The 20359-nt window shown below is 33.2% G+C and overlaps 2 protein-coding genes across 2 annotated transcripts; both read right to left on the bottom strand.

Moving 5' to 3' along the window:
- LOC115881158 (facilitated trehalose transporter Tret1-like) lies at window positions 1–777 on the bottom strand. Its single transcript, XM_030898536.1, has one exon. It carries the CDS (start codon window positions 631–633, stop codon window positions 22–24), a length of 612 nt encoding a protein of 203 aa, XP_030754396.1. The 5' UTR covers window positions 634–777; the 3' UTR covers window positions 1–21.
- A 53-nt stretch (window positions 778–830) lies between these two features.
- LOC115881157 (facilitated trehalose transporter Tret1-like) lies at window positions 831–20188 on the bottom strand. The gene is made up of 3 exons (XM_030898535.1): window positions 19904–20188; window positions 15574–15859; window positions 831–1977 (listed from the first exon to the last, which is right to left on the bottom strand). The coding sequence occupies exons 1-3, from the start codon at window positions 20085–20087 to the stop codon at window positions 942–944; spliced, it is 1506 nt and encodes a 501-aa protein (XP_030754395.1). The 5' UTR covers window positions 20088–20188; the 3' UTR covers window positions 831–941.
- Between the last annotated feature and the right edge of the window lie 171 nt (window positions 20189–20359).

Genomic DNA, 20359 nt, shown 5'->3' with positions numbered 1-20359 from the left:
TATTATAAAACTCCAGTATACTTATTTGTTTAACATTTGTTGGATCTCTGCAGCAGTTTTTCCTTTTGTTTCTGGGACAATCAATAGGATAAACACAGCACCGAGTATACAACAGACCCCAAACAACCAGAATGACTGTGCCATACCCAACATCTCACTAATAAGAGGAAAAGCTATGGTAATTTGAAACGAAACCCCAAAATTCGTTGCAGAGACCATAGCTGTCGCACTAGATTTGACGTTGGAAGGAAATAGCTCGCTGACCATTGTCCAAGACACTGGGCCCACTCCATAGTTGAAACAGATAATGTAGAAAATTAGACTGACAATGGGTAACCACCAAATGTAAGTGACGAAAGCAAATTGATGTTTAGAGAGAAAGAAATAGAGTCCAAGAAGTGTGAGGGAGACTGCTAAACCTAAAGCGGAGGATAAAAGAAGCATTTTTCTGCCTAATTTATCGATTAAAGACGAAGTGATAAAAACGGTGAACACTTGAATGACCCCGATCAAAGTGGTAGCTATTTGAGGTGGAATAGAACTCCCAGTAGCCAAGAAGATGTTCTCCAAGAACCCCGTAACTGCGTTTATTCCAGATACTGGCTGGATAATCAATAAGCTAGCTGCTTTCATGACAGCATTTCTTGATGCCCTAAATCGGAGTAAGAAAACTATTCACCTTTTTTTGTTCTTATGGCTTGCCATTACCTATTCAGTTTCTTTTAGAAGGGATTATTAAATTAATATAGTCTTGGAGAGTTACCCTACGTAAATTCATCTAAGAAACATACGGTTGGCAAACTATAAAAAAATAAAACTAGATTTTTTTCTATGTACATTATATTTAAAAATAAATACATATAATATATAAATAAGTCCTAATTTGTTGTATAAAATTCCCATTTGATCTGCACTGGTTATATTATAAAACTCCAGTATACTTATTTGTTTAACATTTGTTGGATCTCTGCAGCAGTTTTTCCTTTTGTTTCTGGGACAATCAATAGGATAAACACAGCACCGAGTATACAACAGACCCCAAACAACCAGAATGACTGTGCCATACCCAACATCTCACTAATAAGAGGAAAAGCCATGGTAATCAGGAACGAAACGCCAAAATTTGTTGCAGAGACCATAGCTGTCGCACTAGATTTGACATTAGAAGGAAATAGCTCGCTGACCATTGCCCAGGACACTGGGCCCACTCCAAAGTTGAAACAGATAATATAGAAAATTAGACTGACAATGGGTAACCACCAAATGTAAGTGACGAAAGCAAATTGATGTTTAGAGAGAAAGAAATAGAGTCCAAGAAGTGTGAGGGAGACTGCTAAACCTAAAGCGGATGATAGAAGAAGCATTTTTCTGCCTAACTTATCGATTAAAGACGAAGTGATAAAAACAGTGAACACTTGAATGACCCCGATCAAAGTGGTAGCTATTTGAGGTGGAATAGAACTCCCAGTAGCTAAGAAGATGTTCTCCAAGAACCCCGTAACTGCGTTTATTCCAGACACTTGCTGGATAATCATCAATCCACCTGCTATCATGAAAGCCTTTCGTGGGGCCCTGGATCGGAACAAGAAAACAATTCCTCCCTTCTCATTTTTCTCACTTTCGATCAACTCTATAATTTCGTTCAGTTCTGGTTTAACTTCATTCTTTGATTTACTTCTCAGTTTTACCAATGCAGCCTCAGCTTGATCGATGTTACCGCGTGTGACTAAATATCCTGGAGTTTCGGGGGCCAATATTGGAAAGATTGCTAAGAAAATTAATAAAGGAACTATGGAAGAGAGACAGAATAGTTTAACTGATAATAAGGGTCCTATGGAGAAAGGAAATAGGAGCCCTAGAGCGATAAAAATACCCATGATGCAACAGAATTTTCCTCGGTTGTGGTCTTGGGTGATTTCGCCCGTGTACATGGTTAAGACTGTAAAAACTCCACCATCGCCCATACCGTAAAGTATCCTAAAAAAAACAAAGTTTTCTCAGTTTTCTATAATGTATAGCACAGTATGATTAAAAAAAAAACAGCGTCAAAGAGGACTGTGATATGACAATCGATGATAATTTCAGGGAGGTGAATTACTAAAAATTGACATAAAATTTTGTCAAAAGTTAACACTAGTTATAGAAAGTTTAAAAAGGAAAGAACGTTTCCAGGCACACAAATCTATTTCCAAAAAAAGTTTTTCTCGAATTTCAGATTACACGATTTAAGGTTGATTAAGGTTTCCATTCCATATCCGTTCCGTATTTTTTATTGTATTGACGCTATACGTCAGCTTCCGTTCCATATCAGTTCCATACTTTTTATTGTACAATTTATGTTATTACGAAAGTTTTATTTTAAAAATTTGTATCTTTTGAAAAAGGTAATAGATTTAATTAAGAGGTGAAAGAATAAATAAATATCAGCTAAATTTTAACAGAGCTGGTACAAATGTAATAACATGACAACGCTGTTTCCAATACGTTTCAGTCCGTCCGCCAAAAAAATGTATGGAAGGAAAGGATATGGAACGGAAGGAAAACGGAACGGATAGTGTGCATTGTCCTATTCCTTTACATGATATAATATTTTATGTAAACGGAAGGGAGCTGATATGGAAGGTATAGTGAGAATAAACCTTTAAAAATCATTTTTACTCGATATTAATAGTATATTATTCAACGAGCGTATAATGTTATTCACGCGGATGAAGTTTATGACACGAGCCGCAGGCTTTATCCAGGACTAGCAAAAAAATTTAGATAATATTAATATAAGTTTTTATTTTTAATGTCAAAAAATATTGAATGAGTATAACGAGTAAGTAATATGGCAACAAAACATTGAAATTTTTCTTTAACTAGGTAGCTAACTAATTTAGCTTTAACTAATTAAAACAAAAAATTATTTATTTACATTAATAGTAATGTTTGACAGCTCTTGTTTGGAGTTTGGATCGAGATATCCGTGGAAGCGGTCAATAATGAAACCATTATCACAGATTATACAGATTATAATCTTTGTTTTTTCTTTATTGATTTTCGTGGTTCCAATTTTCGGAATCGGGCACTAGTTCGGTGACTAGTTTGCGCACATAGCACGCCCACTTATGGCCTCTAAAATTGTGCACAGCGCCTGACAGGCACAGTTAGAGAGATATCGGAAAACCGAATAGCGTCATCCAGTATTTACGCGTACCTTATCATGGTTACGATATGCGCGAGTCAATTTTTAACGCAACACCAGCTAATAACGTTACCGCCTGACGTAATTTGCGGATCAATTACACCAAGCGCTCTTTCTAAATAACCTCTGATAACGTTTAAAAATTGCTTAAATGGGCATAGGCGGGTATTTGACAACCGGAGCTGGCCGGCGAGATCTTTTATTTTAGGTTATGTTTGAATTGTTTTGAATTATTGCTTTAGTTTTATTAGGTAATATGATATTTAAGTAGCTGGGATTAGTTTTAATTAAATAAATATGGCCCAAAATATGGATTCCACCTCTTCCAATACTAAAGAACCTATAAAGAGTCTTAGGTTTACAGCAGATGACGACTTAGCCCTTCTAAGAGAATTTGTTGCTTGTTGCCCTAAACCCCCTGGCAGACGTTAAACAATAAAGCACTGGAAATAAGCACTTTAGCCCTTTAGTTTTAAAATATCTAGTAAACAAAACAATTTCAAAGTTTTAAATTCAAAGTTAGGTTAAGTTTAAAAAGCGGACGCGACGCGATCAGAATTCTTTCCGATCCGATAACTATATATGAAGAGAGTTAATACCACCTCACGTAAAGGAAATAACACCTGGCCTTATTAACGTCCATGCACGCTATTCGGTTTAGCGATATCTCTCTATTACGCTGTTTATTGTTATTTTACGCGAGTTTATTTTTGCGCACAGGAAATTTGACTCATTTGCACATCGTCATAAAAAACAACTTTCGTACCACGAATTAGGGACAGGATTTTTATCTGTATACTTATAGGATACCTAATCTGTGCCATTATTCACTAGTGAATAATGAATATTATTATTATTTCATAAACTCATGTATAATAATCAAATTATAGACGAGTCTTGGATAAAATAAATTACAACCTTCTTAAAGCCAACTGGCGGTAAGCGCCATTATAAAATAAAGAAAAATACGGGCCATGTACATGAAGGCTAGGGCTTGACATCGCCAAAATTATCATCGATTGTCATTTCTCAGCCGTCCTTGACGCTGTTTTTTCTTACGATCGTATGGCAGCATGAAAATAATTTCGATGACTTTAAAATAACTTCTTCCTCATTCCTCACGATGTGAGTAATAGGTGTTCTGGTTGAATGGTAAAAAGTAACTACGACTATAAAAATTATATAGTTAAAAAATCAATTTACTTTTAATTTAAAACAGCAGATAACTGTCATTGTAAATATTCATTAGACGGACAGACTATATTATTATATCTTAAATCTATTTAGTAAAAATAAAATATTTTTTATCAACTAATTCACAAACATACCGGGTGTTGCATCTTCGAGCGGGACATAGGAAATCCCATGTAAATTTTAATGTCAATTATTGGCTTCCCTAATTATTTTAGAGAATAATTCTATATAGGTTTATTGAAGAGCACTAAAACCCACATTCAAAAGAATAACTTTAGATATTTTTGATTAGCCCGTTTACGAGTTATCGGCGAATTCTTTTTAAATATTTCTCCTATCTTATGGCCCTGTATTTACTTATGAGCACCAGTCAAGGTAAAAGATAACTGTCAAATGAAGTTGTCATTTCAGAAATTTATCTATTTAGTGCTTTATTATTATTGAAAACTCATTCCTACATCGAAAATCTTAAAGATGTATTTATAAATACAAATTAATATGAATTAAAGTAAAATAAAGTAATCAATTACAATTAATTATAGTATTATTACAATATTCAATAACTTATTAATTTAGGTACTATTAAATTGTTAGAACTTTAGGATTTAAGAAGATGTTCAAATATTCCTCCATCGACTGCTAGACAATAACCAAGGTAATCATAAAATTCTCTTCGTATATTCGCTAGTTGGTAAACTGAAATTCTATTGCATTCGGCAGAAATAGCATTTTTTAACTCGTCTAGAATTGGGTATTTTTTATCCTTGTATATCCTGTTTTTTAAATGGCCCCAGAGAAAGAAATCATTTGGCGAAATATCAGGAGACCTTGCTGGCCAATTTACTGTATAATTTAGGCCAATAACGTTTCCGTTAAAACTATTGTCTAAATATTCCCGAACAGCCAGGGTACTATGTGCCGGGCAGCCATCCATTTGGTATCAAACTTCCCGATTTTCCCTAGCGGCATCATGTAAAGCCGGTAAAATATGATTTTCGAGTAGTTCCAAATAATATTCTGCATTTAAATTTCGCGTAAGAAATAATGGCCCGATAATATTGTGTCCGAATATCCCTGCCCAAATATTTACTTTCTGTGGATATTCCGTCCTTGTTTCGACAAACCTGTGTTGGTTTTCTTTGTTCCAATATCGATAATTTTGAACATTGGGTTCATTATTTAAGGTAAACGTGCATTCGTCAGTGAAACATTTTTTTTTATATCCCTATCCGGGTTTGCTCTTTCCATCATATCAAAACAAAACGCCTGCCGCCATATTTCGTCCCCATCTCGTAGCTCTTGGTGCTTTTCATATTTGAAGGAATAGTATTTATGTCGTTTCAAAGTTCGAAACGCGATTCCTATTTCATCCTCAAGTTTCCTTGTGCTGATCTTTCCATCGTTCTCCTCCACGCACAATAAAACTTCCAAGTCGGTTTCATTTCTTGCATCTTCTCTTTGTTCCTGCCTTGCTTCACATCTACAGTTATTTATTAGGGTACCTTTGGTCTCTGGATATTCCTTGCGATTGTAGATTTTCCAGGTATCGGTCTATTCGGATACAGAGCAGCAAACATGTCCAATACCTTTTAATAACTATTTCCTTGATAATACCATTTAATCATCAATACTTTTTCTTCGGTAGTGTAATTCATGGCTAATATTTTCGATGTAGGTATGAGTTTTTAATAATAATAATAATAAAGCACTAAATAGATAAATTTCTGAAATGACAACTTCATTTGACAGTTATCTTTTGCCTTGACGGGTGCGACTGGTGCTCATAAGTAAATACAGGGCCATAAGAAAGGAGAAATATTTAAAAAGAAATCGGCGATAACTCGTAAACGGGCTAATCAAAAATATCTAAAGTTATTCTTTTGAATGTGGGTTTTAGTGCTCTTCAATAAACCTAAATAGAATTATTCTCTAAAATAATTAGGGAAGTCAATAATTGACCCCATTAAAATTTACATGGAATTTCCTATGTCCCGCTTGACGATGCAACACCCGGTATATGGTATACTTAAACGGTTGACTTTTTACTATTTTAGATATACAGAATGTCCCAATATTCCGTGAACATAGAACTTATGGAAACAATTTTGGAACGAATTTTTCGAACCAAAATAAGTTAATTGGACACAATTTACCTCTATGTCCGCTAGAGGGCATCAAACTTTAAAAACATAAAAACATTTTTTCAGATATTTTAAGAACTGTTAGTCCAATTTAAATGGAATTTTGAATGTCTATGTTTTGCTAAGTGCTTTAACATTTGGCTTTCACAAAAGTCAAGAAAATGTACGGGATGGGTAAAAACTACCCCCACCCCTACATAAATTTTAGTATAAATATTTTCCAGCTCCACCGACGACATATTTTCTTTTTGTAAAATTGCCCGTCTAGTATTTACTACATTTTTTGTCTCTTGTAAAAAAAGCTACATCTCATAGTTTTTGTAGAAAAAAAAATTGGGAGAATATGTTTTTCCACAGTAGGACCTACAAAATATACAGAGAGTTTAATATTCCGTAGACATAAAACAACTATACGTATTTTTTAGATCAAAATAAATTCATTGCACATGATTTACCTTTATCTCTCTCTTCAGTCCTGACCCCCATTAGGGAGTGTAGTGGTCAGCGTAACATCATGGATGATTTTTCTCCATGCGCCTCTATCTTTTGTCATCTCGATGACATCGTGCATTGGCTTGCTACAGCTAGTCGTGATCTGGTCTATCCATCGAGTTGGAGAGCGGCCACGTGGTCTACGTCCCTCCACCTTGCCTTGAATTATGAGTCTTTCCATATTGTCCGGACTTTTTCTCATTATATGTCCAAAATATTTTAGTTGTTTTAGTCGGATTTTACAGGAAAGCCTGTTAGTAATATTAACTTCATTTATAATGGAAACGTTTGTACGGCGTTCAGTCCATGGGATGCGGAGCATACGTCTATAACAATACATCTCGGTAGCATCGATCTTCTTACGTTCCGCCTGCCTGACGATTCGCAGCCATACGTCAATATTGGGAGTACCAAACAGTTGACTAGCCGGTTTTTGGTGGCTCTTGAAATCTGGCGGTCTTTCCAGATCTTGGTCAGTCTCCCAACAGCTACCTTTGCCATGTTGCACCTCCGCTTCAACTCTTCTTCCGATGTGCCTGTATTTGTCAATAGTGATCCCAGGTATACGTATGACTTAACGACTTCAAAGCGGTCGATATGACTTATATTTGGATGGTTGTTATGTTGCCTATCAACTATCATAATTTTGTTTTTTTTGCGTATTTAGTTCCAGACCGAGCCGATTGCTTTCGTTTTCTACCCTATTTACTAAATTGATTAACTCTTCTTGACTGTTAGCGAGTAGTGCTGTATTATCTGCAAAGCGTAGATTATTTATTTTTTGGCCATTTATTGAAATGCCTCCTTCCCATGTTTCTAGCGACCTTCTCATTATGTATTCTCCGTATATGTTAAATAATTGAGGAGACAATATACACCCCTGTCTGACTCCTTGTTCGAGGGAAAATTCCTTTGAAGCTGAATCCATTCTAACTGATCCTGTAGTGTGCTGATACAACTGAATGATAAGTGAAATAAGGTGTTGCGGTACCCCCACTTCCTTTAAGATTTTCCACAGGTGATGCCATCTGACTTTATCGAAAGCTTTTTTATAGTCTACGAAACAAATATAAAGAGGGATGTTGAATTCCCTTGCTTTCTCTATGATTTGGCGCATACTCAGAAGATGTTCCCGAGTGCCTCTGCCCTTGGTGAAACCTGCTTGTTCTGCTGGAATTTCTCTTTCTAGAAAAGCTTTCAGTCTTTCATTTATAATTTGCAACATTACTTTACTGGCATGTGAGATGAGGGAAATTGTACGATAGTTGCTGCACTTATGTATGCTCCCTTTCTTGTGGAGAGTGACAATGGTGGAATGTGTCCAGTCGTCGGGCCATTCTCCTGTGTGCCATATTTTATTACAGATCAGATGAAGCATTTCTAATCCAGGTTCTTTAACGGCTTTTATTATTTCTGCTGTCATTAGGTCTGAACCTGGTGCTTTATGGTATTTTAATTTGTTTATGGCCAATTCAACTTTTAAGGATGTCCGGTTCTTTCTCTGAATTTTCGTGGTGGTCGACATAGTTATATTCTTCACTGTCTTTGTATAAATCTTCGCAATATAATCTCCACACCTCAATAATGTCTTCTTTTTTGGTTCTTAAAGTTCCATTTTGATCTTCGATTGCCCAATTTCTGGCTTTGAAGTCCCTGGTAATATATTTTATTTTTTTGAAGAGGTCTCTTGGTTGGTTATTTAGACTGTGTCCCTCGATTTCTTTGCATATATCAGAGTAATTTTTTTTTCATCATTTTACCTTTATACAAAAGTATAAATAAACCTAAACGTTATTTAATTTAAAAATTATTAATATTTTTAAGCTTTTTATGAAGCTTATTGTCAAATATAATTTGTGATACTAGCATAAAATTATAAAATTCCATATTTTTGCTAACTAGATTATAGTACGAGAGCTAGCAACGTCGGAAAAACAAGTATTTTAAGACATCTGGCTCTTTGATATATCTTTTGCTATGCTCTCTAGAACAGCATGCGACCCGTCTGGCTGCCTGTAAACGTTGCGTTCCCTATTGCGCATTGAAAGAAGAAGCTATATTTTTATTAGTCCTTTACCCATACAGCACGTCCAAATGAAATTACGTTTCTACAGGGGAGACACATGAGAAACCAAATGTGTTAAAATGAACCTAAGTGTTCGGCTAGTTCTAACATATACATATGAGATACACGCAGGTTTATATTGATAGAATTGTGTGATACAGTGTTTACTAGTTGTATACCGAATGCACTCAAGATTATAAAGAGTTTTTTGTAACGTAACAAATAATTATTAAAATGATGAAATCTGACGTCGGTATATGAGACATACAATGTATAAGTCATATGTATGTGTGATATCTTCAATCATAGTTGTGCCTATAGTACACACCTTGTAAAAATGTGACGTATACACATAATATAAATATCTATATAGACACTTTGTAATAGTGTACGGTTGTGTCTACATTCTAGCATGAAATAAAGGTGTGCGCACGCGCGGATAGCCTCAGCGTAGATACACCGACCAAGTGTATCTTATGTGTCCTTTCTCTTTTCTCCTTTCTAGGAGTGGTATGTGTTAGCAGCCATTATTGTTTTATCATTCGGAAGGTCTATATAAATGTTCTGTTTGTGTGTAGTTTAAAAGATATTTTAAGGTAAGCACAAGTTTTTAATTACCTTGTTACACCTTCCTAAGAGTATTATTAATATTATAGCAGCGACTCTTCCCTTACTCGATACCTAATTTACCAAATTTTGACTCCAATGAATGAAAACTGCAAATATTCTCGTATAATGATAAAGAGGTTAGATCTGCAATATAATTTTTTTTAATTTGGAAATAATAAAAATCTAAATGGACCAGAGAAAGAAAGATTTAAACACTTCAAAGAACTACAGTGATATTCGGTAAGTTATTGATGGATCAATCTACAGATATGTTTAATATTCAATAATCAGTTTCATATAAAATTTAAGGGTGAGATTGTTAATCTGGAAATAAAATACAACAAAGTCCAACACGAACAAACCAACTGCTTGGAGGGAAAAGAGCAGAAAAAAATGACTAAACGAGGTCCACCAAATCGTGGTGATATACCAGTGTTTACCATTTTAGTATGTTGTTATACTAGGTACATACTTATATTTTTAATGCATTTTGATACAAATTCTGTTCTTTTACAGTGTTTTATTACTTCTTGTTTCTGCAGTGTAAATAATTATAATTATTGTGTTATTTGCGCTATTTTATGGAAGAAAAATGGTACATTTAATACAAAACAAAAATGGAACAATTTTAAGGCTACTTCTCTTGAACTTACGATCGAGATATTTTTTTAAAATACAAAGTTTTGCCTTCCTAATTTTTGTTCTAAAAAGATATAATTTTATCATTGAATAAATATTTCTTAAAAAGAACGAAAAGTTAAGCATCAAAACTTGTATTATTTCCTAAATTCGTTCATAAGAAGTAGTTTTATCTAGCACAAGATGTATATACGAAGCAAAATACATACGTATACACGCGGTAGTCACAACTGCAATGTGTAAACAGAGTTTAAACGTAATACACAAGCACTGTGTATCCTACGGCACACTGTGTATCCCTTACTTTGTGTATACGTAAATGCTATACTGTGGCTACATTGTGAGGCGGACGTTTAACCTTTGTGCATACGTGTTGAACTACAATGTGTAAACGTAGCATATTTACATCGGGGGAATTGTGTCACCCTGTGTCTACATCTAATAATGTAAACCCATCGTAAATGTGATTTGATGTGCTGTATGGGTAAATTCTGGTATTGAATATAAATGGAACATGTCTCCATAACACAGTGCGTAGAGTTTCCGACTGTGGGTAGTTTTCACCCTTCTCGTACTTTTTCTTGATATTTATGAAAACCAAATGTTAGAGCACTTGGCAAAACATAGACACCCAAAATCTCATACATATCGGAATAACGGTTTTTAAAATACCTGAAAAAATGTGTTTATTTTTTTTAAAGTTTGATGCCCTCTAGCGGACAAACGAAGAACTTTTGTATAAAGGTAAATTGTCTTCAATGAACTTATTGAGATTCCAAATATACATACTAGTTCTATATCGACGGAAGATTGAGACACCATGTATGTAATTTAAAAATGACGTTTTTTCTACAAGTGTTGCGACCTCATTTTTCATTCAATCACGTTTCTGTTAGTCGTGTTACACATAATATATAATCCTAATTAATCTGCAGTCATAAAAATAATAATTTAGAACAAGATATTTCTAAAGAGTGGTTGATATAATTAAAATAATTTAAGCGTGTCTAAGTTAGTATTTATTTGATTAAGCCACTGAAAACAATTGTTGGTTTAGAAATGTAATAACAAAGTAAATAAAAGATGTAAATTTAGTTAATACTAACATAAAATATTTTAATATAAGCCTTAAAACTGACATAAATATATATTTTGTACACAATAGGGACAATGTACAGTAGATATTAAAATGGTAAAAGAACAATAATGACGTGCAACAAAAGATAATAAAATCGGATCTTGTATCGTTCTACGCACTGCCTGCTATTTTTCCTGCATATTTTATTGCCTTTTTGGTCATTTTATAAAATATCGATAGCGCAGGGTGCCAAATATTGGGGTCTCTAAAACCATAGAGAGGTATGAAAGAGATAGGAAGAAGGTAAAATCATAGCAAAGTTATGCAAATTTATGACCAATAAAATGCCGTTTTGCAGATTAAAAAAATCGAACTTCTGAAGATATTGAATATACAGGGTGTCCCAGAAATAAGTGCAAATATTTGAACTGGTAGTATAATTCAACCCCAGAAACACGCCTATGAGGTATTTTTCGCGAAAAAAAAATTGAAAATTCGAAATTTTTTGAAAAAATTTTTGGAAAATTTTTTTAGTTTTTAGTTAAAAAACATAATTTTTTGATAATATGGCAAAATAGGTATTAGATTAAATTTACAAGAAAGAAAATCCAGAAAAGATCAAGTGGTTCTCAAAATTTTAGCAAAAAATCATTTTTTTTGGAAATTTTCAAAGTAAAATAACTCCGTTATTATGGACTTATTTGAAAAACAATAAACAGAAAATATGTTTCTTTTATCGAGATCTACCACCCCTTAAAATATTTGCACTTATTTCTGGGACACCCTGTATAGGTACTTTGTACTAGAGATGGGCAAAGATTGAAAGAATCGTTCATTTGGACGAGTATTAAAAATGAATCGTGAGAATTCATTGCTTGCAATCCGGTCCGTTCAATTGAATTGTGGCCAGCACGGATCCATAACATTTGAACGCTGAGCCGTAAAAAAGAATCGTGAGAATTGAATCGGATCGCAATGCGATCGTGCGTTCAAAGAGTCGTAAGAATTGATTCATTGTTTACAATACGGTTCGTTCAAGTGAATCGTGGCCAAGAACCTGGAAGACTCCATTCTTATCCTGGAATGGGAATCCTCCAAATGTCTAAGAATCTCGAAGAAATTTCTGAAGATTTACGACCGACAAAAATCAAAGACTTTCTTTGATTTAAGTAAGAACAATCTTGGGATTGTCACGGGGTTTTTAACAGTCCTTAATGAACAGAAAGTCCTCAGAAAGGCAAAGGCGTGAGACAAAGAGATACCATCTCTCCCAAATTATTTACACTGGCACTGGAAAATGTCTTCAAGAAATTAGAATGGGAAAATAGAGGCCTAAACATCGATGTGGTACACCTTAGCCATCTTAGGTTCGTGGACGATATTGTCTTGCTGACCACCGACATTCAAGAACTGACACCATGCTAAAAGAGCTAAATGACCAATCCCAGAAAATTGGCCTTAAAATGAACTTGAAGAAGACCAAGATAATGAGCAACAATATCCATAACATTACCGTAGACTACGTTGTTATTGAAAACGTAGACCATTATATATAGGTCGTAAAATCAACCTGGGTAAAGAGAACCAAAATACGGAGATCAAACGCAGGATCCATTTGGCATGGGTAGCACTTGGAAATATGAGCGATATTTTCAAGGATAAAAAGGTGCCCATCAACCTAAAGAAAAAGGCTTACGACAGTTGCATTCTACCTGTGCTTACATATTATGGCTTAGAGACTATGGCAATTACCCGAAAAACAGACAGACAAACAGCCATGGAAAGAATCATGTTGGGAGTCACCATTAGGGAAAAAATACGGAACACCCACATACGTCAAAAAACAAAACTAATAGATGTTGTTAAAAGAGTGGCAAGTCTGAAGTGGCAATGGATAGGATATGTGGCAAGACAGGATCCAGACTGATGGCCCCCAAAAGTCATTCTATGGAGACCTAGGGGAAGAACAAGAAGTATGGGCCGACCAAAAAAGAGATGGGTCGATGACGTTAGAACGGTGGCAGGAAGACAATGGATAAGATTGGCTAGAGATCGCGAAGCATGGAAAAACCTAGAAGAGGCCTATATCCAAAACTGGATGGAACCAAGCTGAGAAAGAAGAAGAAGAAGAAGAAGAAGAAATGAACACCCCAATAGATTGAAGCTAAGAAACAACTGAATGCAGTTCCTGCGGAGGAAAAATGGGGAATATCAGAACATCTCATCACTGAGTGTGCCGAAACGACAACCATTCGTGCCCTAAACCGGTACTTTTGGTGCGACGGTACGGCTGATATCGCAGATGAAGAATTAATCTCTGTATAATCTAAATTATCTATATCGTTTGGATTTATGTTTTTATTTATGCTCTCTAAAGGACAAAGCACTTTGGAATAGAAATAAATTGTGTCCAGTCAACATAATTTGATTCTCTATCCTAGGAATATTAGGATTTACACCCTGTATATTACACTGGCGGCTCGTCAGGTGCAGTAGGTGAAGGGGAACTTCACCGAGAAAAATACTCAAATTAAAGAAAAAACTTTACTGCTTAAAATATTAATTTAGTTTAATGCATCTAAATAATAAAATGGTAATTTTTTATAAATTATTTTTTTTTCCGGGCGGACCTCTGCATAATAGGTCCACCGCATAGTTAATTCCGGCCGAAAAAGTAGCATTATTGGCCCGCACGCGCCTACGTTTCCACGAAGCCACAAATGAAGCTGAGTGAAGTGAAAATATTTCTGAGCCGAGCGGCTGAACTGTTTCCATGGTAACGTGAAGTCAGCTTACCGGCAGTTTGACGGCAGCATGTAAATTCCCCGCTCCGAAATTTTTTATCGGCGACCGATGTGAATGAGTTTTAGGGCAATTCGCTTCGTCTTCCTTTATGCTAATATTCGGCTACTTCGGTGAGTAATTAACCGTGTAAAGACTGTAAAGTTGTTGTTGATTATTTATTGTTGTTTGTTAATGATTTTTGTTGATTTAACTTGTTAATTTTTGCTGTTTGTTTTGTTGTTGTGTTTTAAAACTGTTTTGTGTGTGTGTATGTGTTAAAAAATTAACCCAATCAATGACTTGGTCTGTAATTTATTGGAAACTCCCTTCAGACGGTGGACAGATGAAGATAAGAGGGATGTTTTATCTCAAGAATGACCAACTGAATCTTTAACCATAAATTGCAAAAGAGAAATAAGAAAAGGTGGTAAATCTTATAATATTAAATTTAAGTCTTCCTATTTTTCTGATTTTAATTGGCTATGTAGCTAATATTGCTTAGTAAACATTAATGTAATAATGATTAATGTAATAATTGAATAATAATTGAATGGCTTCTCGATTGTAACCAACAATTTTTTCAATATCGAAATTTCAGTGAAAATACCGAGGACAAAACGTTATAATGAAAATTACAACCTTATTTCACTGAATTCTCTATTTTGAAGAAAATGTCGGTTACCACGTTTTTCGGGGAAGCCCTTCAATAATTACAGTGTTCGCCATAAAGTTGGATCCATATGGACGGTTTTTTTTGGTATTAGAGTTTAAAAAAAACTTTTTGTGGCAATCAATTCTGCTTTAAAAACAACTTAAAATGCACCAAGTCAAAGGTGAAACATAATTTTGTTAGTCACCTTTTTTATAATAATAATAATTTAACCAATTTTTAAAAATTTCTTTTAAATATTTTGTATTTGACAGCTCCCAGATGTTACCTGTCAACTTTGACTTGGTGCATTTTAAGTTGTTTTCAAAGCAGAAGTGATTGCCACAAAAAGATTTCTTAAAACTCTAATACTCTAATATAAAAAAAACATCCATATTGATCCAACTTTATGAGGGACACTGTATATAATGTTTATTATATTTAATTGAAATTTAATTTTATTTTCATTGGAATGCAAAATAATGTGTTTATCGAAAACCGGTTGTATCTTGTATCTCTTTTTACTTAATGTGTTTTAGTCCAAACTAAAACGAAAATATTATAGGAATTAGTGTATAAATAATAACAAAAAAAAATGTTGACAAAATGGTGAATGCAGCAAAAATTTTTCAAATAATATTTTAAAAAATGTTGACAAAAATTAACTCTTCCCCTAATTTTATACCCACGAGCCGCCACTGTTATATTAAATAACTAAAATAATATAAAACTTACCTGGCCAAATAGTACAGCTTGACTTGGTCGGTATAGGCCAATATTCCCAGACTGACCATCATAGGCAATGCTGTCAGAATCAAGGTCTTTTTTCTTCCTATTTTATCTGCAGCATATCCGAATATAAAAGGGCCAAATGCCGCTCCGACACATAAAATAGAGGCGATAATACTGGCTTGTGAGGCATCTATAGGCTCTGAAAGGGGATTATCCGGTCCTTGAAGCTTGGGAAGTACCGGAGATGTCCATGCGAAACCGATTCCCGCCACGAAACCAAGAAGATCAGCTAAAATTGATACAAATTGTTTAAAATAATTAAAGAAAAATATATCTCTTTATACAGGGTCAGTTACCTCATACGACACGAAGTCGTTGAGAAATTGTGAATGATAGAATTATTAGAAGACTAGAAAACTAGAAAAAATATCAAAATTGTATTTTTTGAAATGGAACACCCTGTATATTAGTCTATTTTTAGATTCTAGGATGAAAATTAAAGTAAAAATTTGATTAAGGTTTATCACACTTAAACCTTACCGTTTTTGAAATATTTCCAATTTTGTGAAATTGCAGTAAAAATTTGAAGGCTTTAATTTCTCCAAGGGTATCAGTTTTTAATACTTAATATTTACTGAAGTTTATTTATTGGTCAGGTATTGTGTTGCAATAATAAAAATAATACTACCTTATACAGAGTGTCTAAAAATTTATTTTAAATAATTCCTAGCTTTAAACGGGAATAATTTGTTTAATTTAATTGGACCCCCCCTTTAAAACCCTGTATATTTTACTAGAATCAGATGCACAATTTCTTTTCAAATTGTATTATACCATTTTTACCTCTATCTCTTCAAATTTTCGTAGAAAATGCATTTTGTTATAATTTAGACCTCATTTATTATCAATATACCCATATACAGGGTGTCCCAGAAATAAGTGCAAGTATTTTAAGGGTGGTAGATCTCGATAAAAGAAACATATTTTCTCTTTATCGTTTTTCAAATAAGTCGAACTTTCAAATAAGTAGTAAGAAAAAAACGGAGTTATTTTACTTTGAAAATTCCAAAAAAATGATCTTTTGCTAAAATTTTGAGAACCACTGGATCTTTTCTGGATTTTCTTTCTTGTAAATTTAACCTAATACAATGCTAATACCTATGTTGCCATATTCTCAAGAAATTATATTTTTAACTAAAAACTAAAAACATTTCCGTGTTTCTGGTGTTGAACTATACTACCAGTTAAAACACTTGCACTTATTTCTGGGACACCTTGTATAGAATCTTGATATTTTAAATTATTTTTAGAAATGTAACAAATTTTCAAAATTTCTACTATACAGGGTGTCCCAGAAATAAGTGCAAGTATTTTAACTGGTGGTATAGTTCAACTCCAGAAACACGCCTATGACGTTTTTTTCGCGAAAAAAAAATTTAAAAATTCTAAATTTTTTTAAATTTTTTTTTTTGTTTTTAGCTAAAAAACATAATTTCTCAATAATATGGCAACATATGTATTAGATAAAATTTACAAAAAATATAATCCAGAAAAAATCCAGTGGTTCTCAAAATTTTAGCAAAAAATCTTTTTTTTTGGAAATTTTCAAAGTAAAATAACTCCGTTATTTTGGACTTCTTTGAAAAACGATAAAGAGAAAATATGTTTCTTTTATCGAGATCTACCACCCTTAAAATACTTGCACTTATTTCTGGGACACCCTGTATTGTCGATAATAGTTCGCTTATTTCATAAAATAAAAAAAATTCTTTAAATATGTATCTGTAAAAAAGAGGACCAATTAATATGATCGAACTACATTAATTGACTGTTTGCGTTGATTAATAATTGCTCGAATCCACTAAAAAAATAAATTTTGTTTTTAATTAAGTATGTATCTGATTAATATTTGGACGGAACTAATGGTGTATATTTAATTAGTATACACTTTTTTTAAAGGTAAATTTGTTAAAAACTATTGTTTTTAAAATCTTCTTATATCTAAGAAGATATCTGTCTTTGTCAATAAAAGATAATAATAGGTATATTTGCATTGTATTCTTTTAAATTATCTATTATTTATCCTCACAACTATGACATGATGAAAATAACTTTCTTTATTTTTAGTTTACGTAAGTATTTTTTACACGTATTTGATTTAGTTTGATTTTATTTGGTAACATTTTAGCTGTGATTTTAGCAACGATTTTAGTTCGAGTTTTACTTTACTTGACAGCAACAATTACAACTTTTCGTACATTTTTTATTTTCTATTTTTATTTATTTATTAAATGTGAAAACTGCAAAATAAAATAAACAATCTAAAAACTATTAAACACCAATTTGTTTTCAAGCAAAAAAACAAAATACATGTTTTCGACATATTTTTTGGCATTTTATATTTTAGTTTTAAAATATAACAAAAATGCTTTATATAAAAGAATGTAGAAGGTTTAGAAGGGGTGTTAATCACCGCGACCTTACAGATCTATTTTGTGTTTCCCTTTCTTGAGTTATAACGAGTTATAACTAATCATACAGTCTCAGAGCGTTGACAAAAGTCAGTATCTGAGACGGCTTCATAGAGGCTAGCTCTCCATTTTCGACATCAGCCATACCAAAGTTTATTGCACGAACGTTTGTAGTCTCGGCGCACTCAGTGATAAGGTGTTCTGATGTTTCCCCATTTTAGCCACAGAATCTGCATTCGCCGTTGTTTCTGAGTGTTCTGATCATTGTCATAACTACCGACGACAATGTGCTGTCACTACAATTGTGTTAGGTCTAGGATGACCCCCATTGCTACTGTTGGGCATGTTCTCATAGCACATTGTAGCCCAACCAAAATGTATGTAGAGTTTAGGGCTTCTTAATATATAAAAAAGACGAAAAAACACTTCACCCGCAAAATCGTTTAACTCGCTTTCTGTTTAGCCGTGGGCTTACAACATTTAATTATACATTAAAAAAACAGCGTCTATTGAATTCGTTTTGAATTGAAGATTGCTCTGAAATATTTGTATACAACGTATATATGTATAACTACAACACTACTCGAATGAGAAGCAAAAAACTTATCATGCATTCATTTCTGAATTAATTTTTTATTAATTAATATTTTCACCTGAAGTGTATGTCTGATGGTTATATTATATAAAAGTGGTCTATACAGGGTGCTACAAATTCGAGGTACGAGCATTGGTATCTCAGTAACCGTAATAGATACGAACATGGTTTAATTGGGGCAAAGTTGCGCTTTGGGATCTTCACCAAGATGCCATCAAACATTTTTTAAAAATTTCAAGGATTGCTGAGTTTTTTGGAAAAAAACGATTTTTTTGAAAATTAATTTTATTTTTTCCTGTCGTTACTTTTAAGGAAATCAAAGAACTAATTGCACATTCTCATAGCCACTTTATAAGGGCTATCTGATAGTATTTTTAGATTTTCAAATTAGCTGATAATTTGTGAGATACAGAGGCCAACTTAATTTTTTTAAGTACGGACCTGCATTTTTTATTTCAGATTTTGAAAGAACTCGATCTCCTGCGTATAATGTGATGCTACACTTAATATTTTTTTTTGTTTCGGACATTTGAACACACAATTTATTTAAACTAATTTCAAGTACGGCTCTGTTTTTTTTTAATATTTAATCTATTTATCGTTACAACATTGATAAGCCTTCAAACTTAAACATGACGTGGGCTAAATTCAATGTTAATTAGCGCTGATCAATATTGTTGCGATGAATATAATCAGATCAAATAATTTAAAACAGAGTCGGACTTGAAATTATTTTAAATAATAATTAAAGAGTTTTATTGTTGTTAAGGTACCCAAAACAACAAAAAAAGTATAAAGTGTGGCATATCGTTGTACTCAGGAGGCCGAGTTCTTTCAAAACCGGTAATAAAAAATGCAGGTCCGTATTTAAAAAAATTAAGTTGGCCTTTGTATCTCATAAATTATCAGCTAATTTGAAAATCTAAAAACAATATCAAATAACCCTAATACAGTGGCTATGAGAATGTGCAATTAGTTTTTTGATTTTCCCAAAAGTAAGGACAGGAAAAATAAAATTCATTTTTAAAAAAATCGTTTTTTTCCAAAAAAATCAGCAATCCTTGAAATTTTTAAAACTTTTTTAATGGCATCTTGGTGAACATCCCAAAGCGCAACTTTGCCCCAATTTAACCATGTTCGTATCTATTACGGTTACCGAGATACCAATGCTCGTACCTCGAATTTGTAGCACCCTGTATACAAATAATTAACAAGCAAGACCAAAAAATTAAAATATAATAGATATGTTAATTAGAATAAAACTTACCAATGAATGCTGTAATATATAAATACCCCGAATCTTTAGGAACAATTTCATTTTCGGGTTTCAAACTGTGAAAACTTTTATCAAATTTATTATTCTCTTCTGTGGTTGGTTTATAAACCACTTCGCTATTATTTGTAAAATCTTTTTTATCGGCATTAATTGATACTTCGTATGAGACGGACATTTTTTTTTAATTTGAGATATACGCGTTATTCAGTATAAAAATTCTTAATTTATAAAAATGGCTTTGAGATGGTGTTTCTTCAGAATGATGATGCTATTTAGGAGAACAACTGAATACAGTAAGTACTCATAATAATTCCTTTAGCCTGATAAAAGATGTTTGTTTAAAAATAAACAATCTTAATGAAATCTTCGATAAATACCTTTTATTTGTATTAACATTAGTACTATTTATTTAAGTCGCTTTGGAAGTCGTGTATTTGGTAAATTTTT

Source organism: Sitophilus oryzae, unplaced genomic scaffold, assembly GCF_002938485.1.
Source record: "Sitophilus oryzae breed Bouriz unplaced genomic scaffold, Soryzae_2.0 scaffold_169_pilon_pilon, whole genome shotgun sequence".
Lineage (NCBI taxonomy): Eukaryota > Metazoa > Arthropoda > Insecta > Coleoptera > Curculionidae > Sitophilus > Sitophilus oryzae.
This window is presented reverse-complemented; position numbering and strand designations above follow the sequence as displayed.

Bases quoted from the DNA above. Each gene is read 5' to 3' on its own strand.
- LOC115881157 (XM_030898535.1), bottom strand. From the start codon at position 20,087: ATGTCCGTCTCATACGAAGTATCAATTAATGCCGATAAAAAAGATTTT. The intron at 15,860-19,903 runs GTAAGTTTTATT...TATCAATTTTAG, and splicing joins ATATATTACAGCATTCATTG to CTGATCTTCTTGGTTTCGTG. The intron at 1,978-15,573 runs GTAAGTTTTATA...TGTTTTTTTTAG, and splicing joins AAGCTGTACTATTTGGCCAG to GATACTTTACGGTATGGGCG.
- LOC115881158 (XM_030898536.1), bottom strand. From the start codon at position 633: ATGAAAGCAGCTAGCTTATTGATTATCCAGCCAGTATCTGGAATAAAC.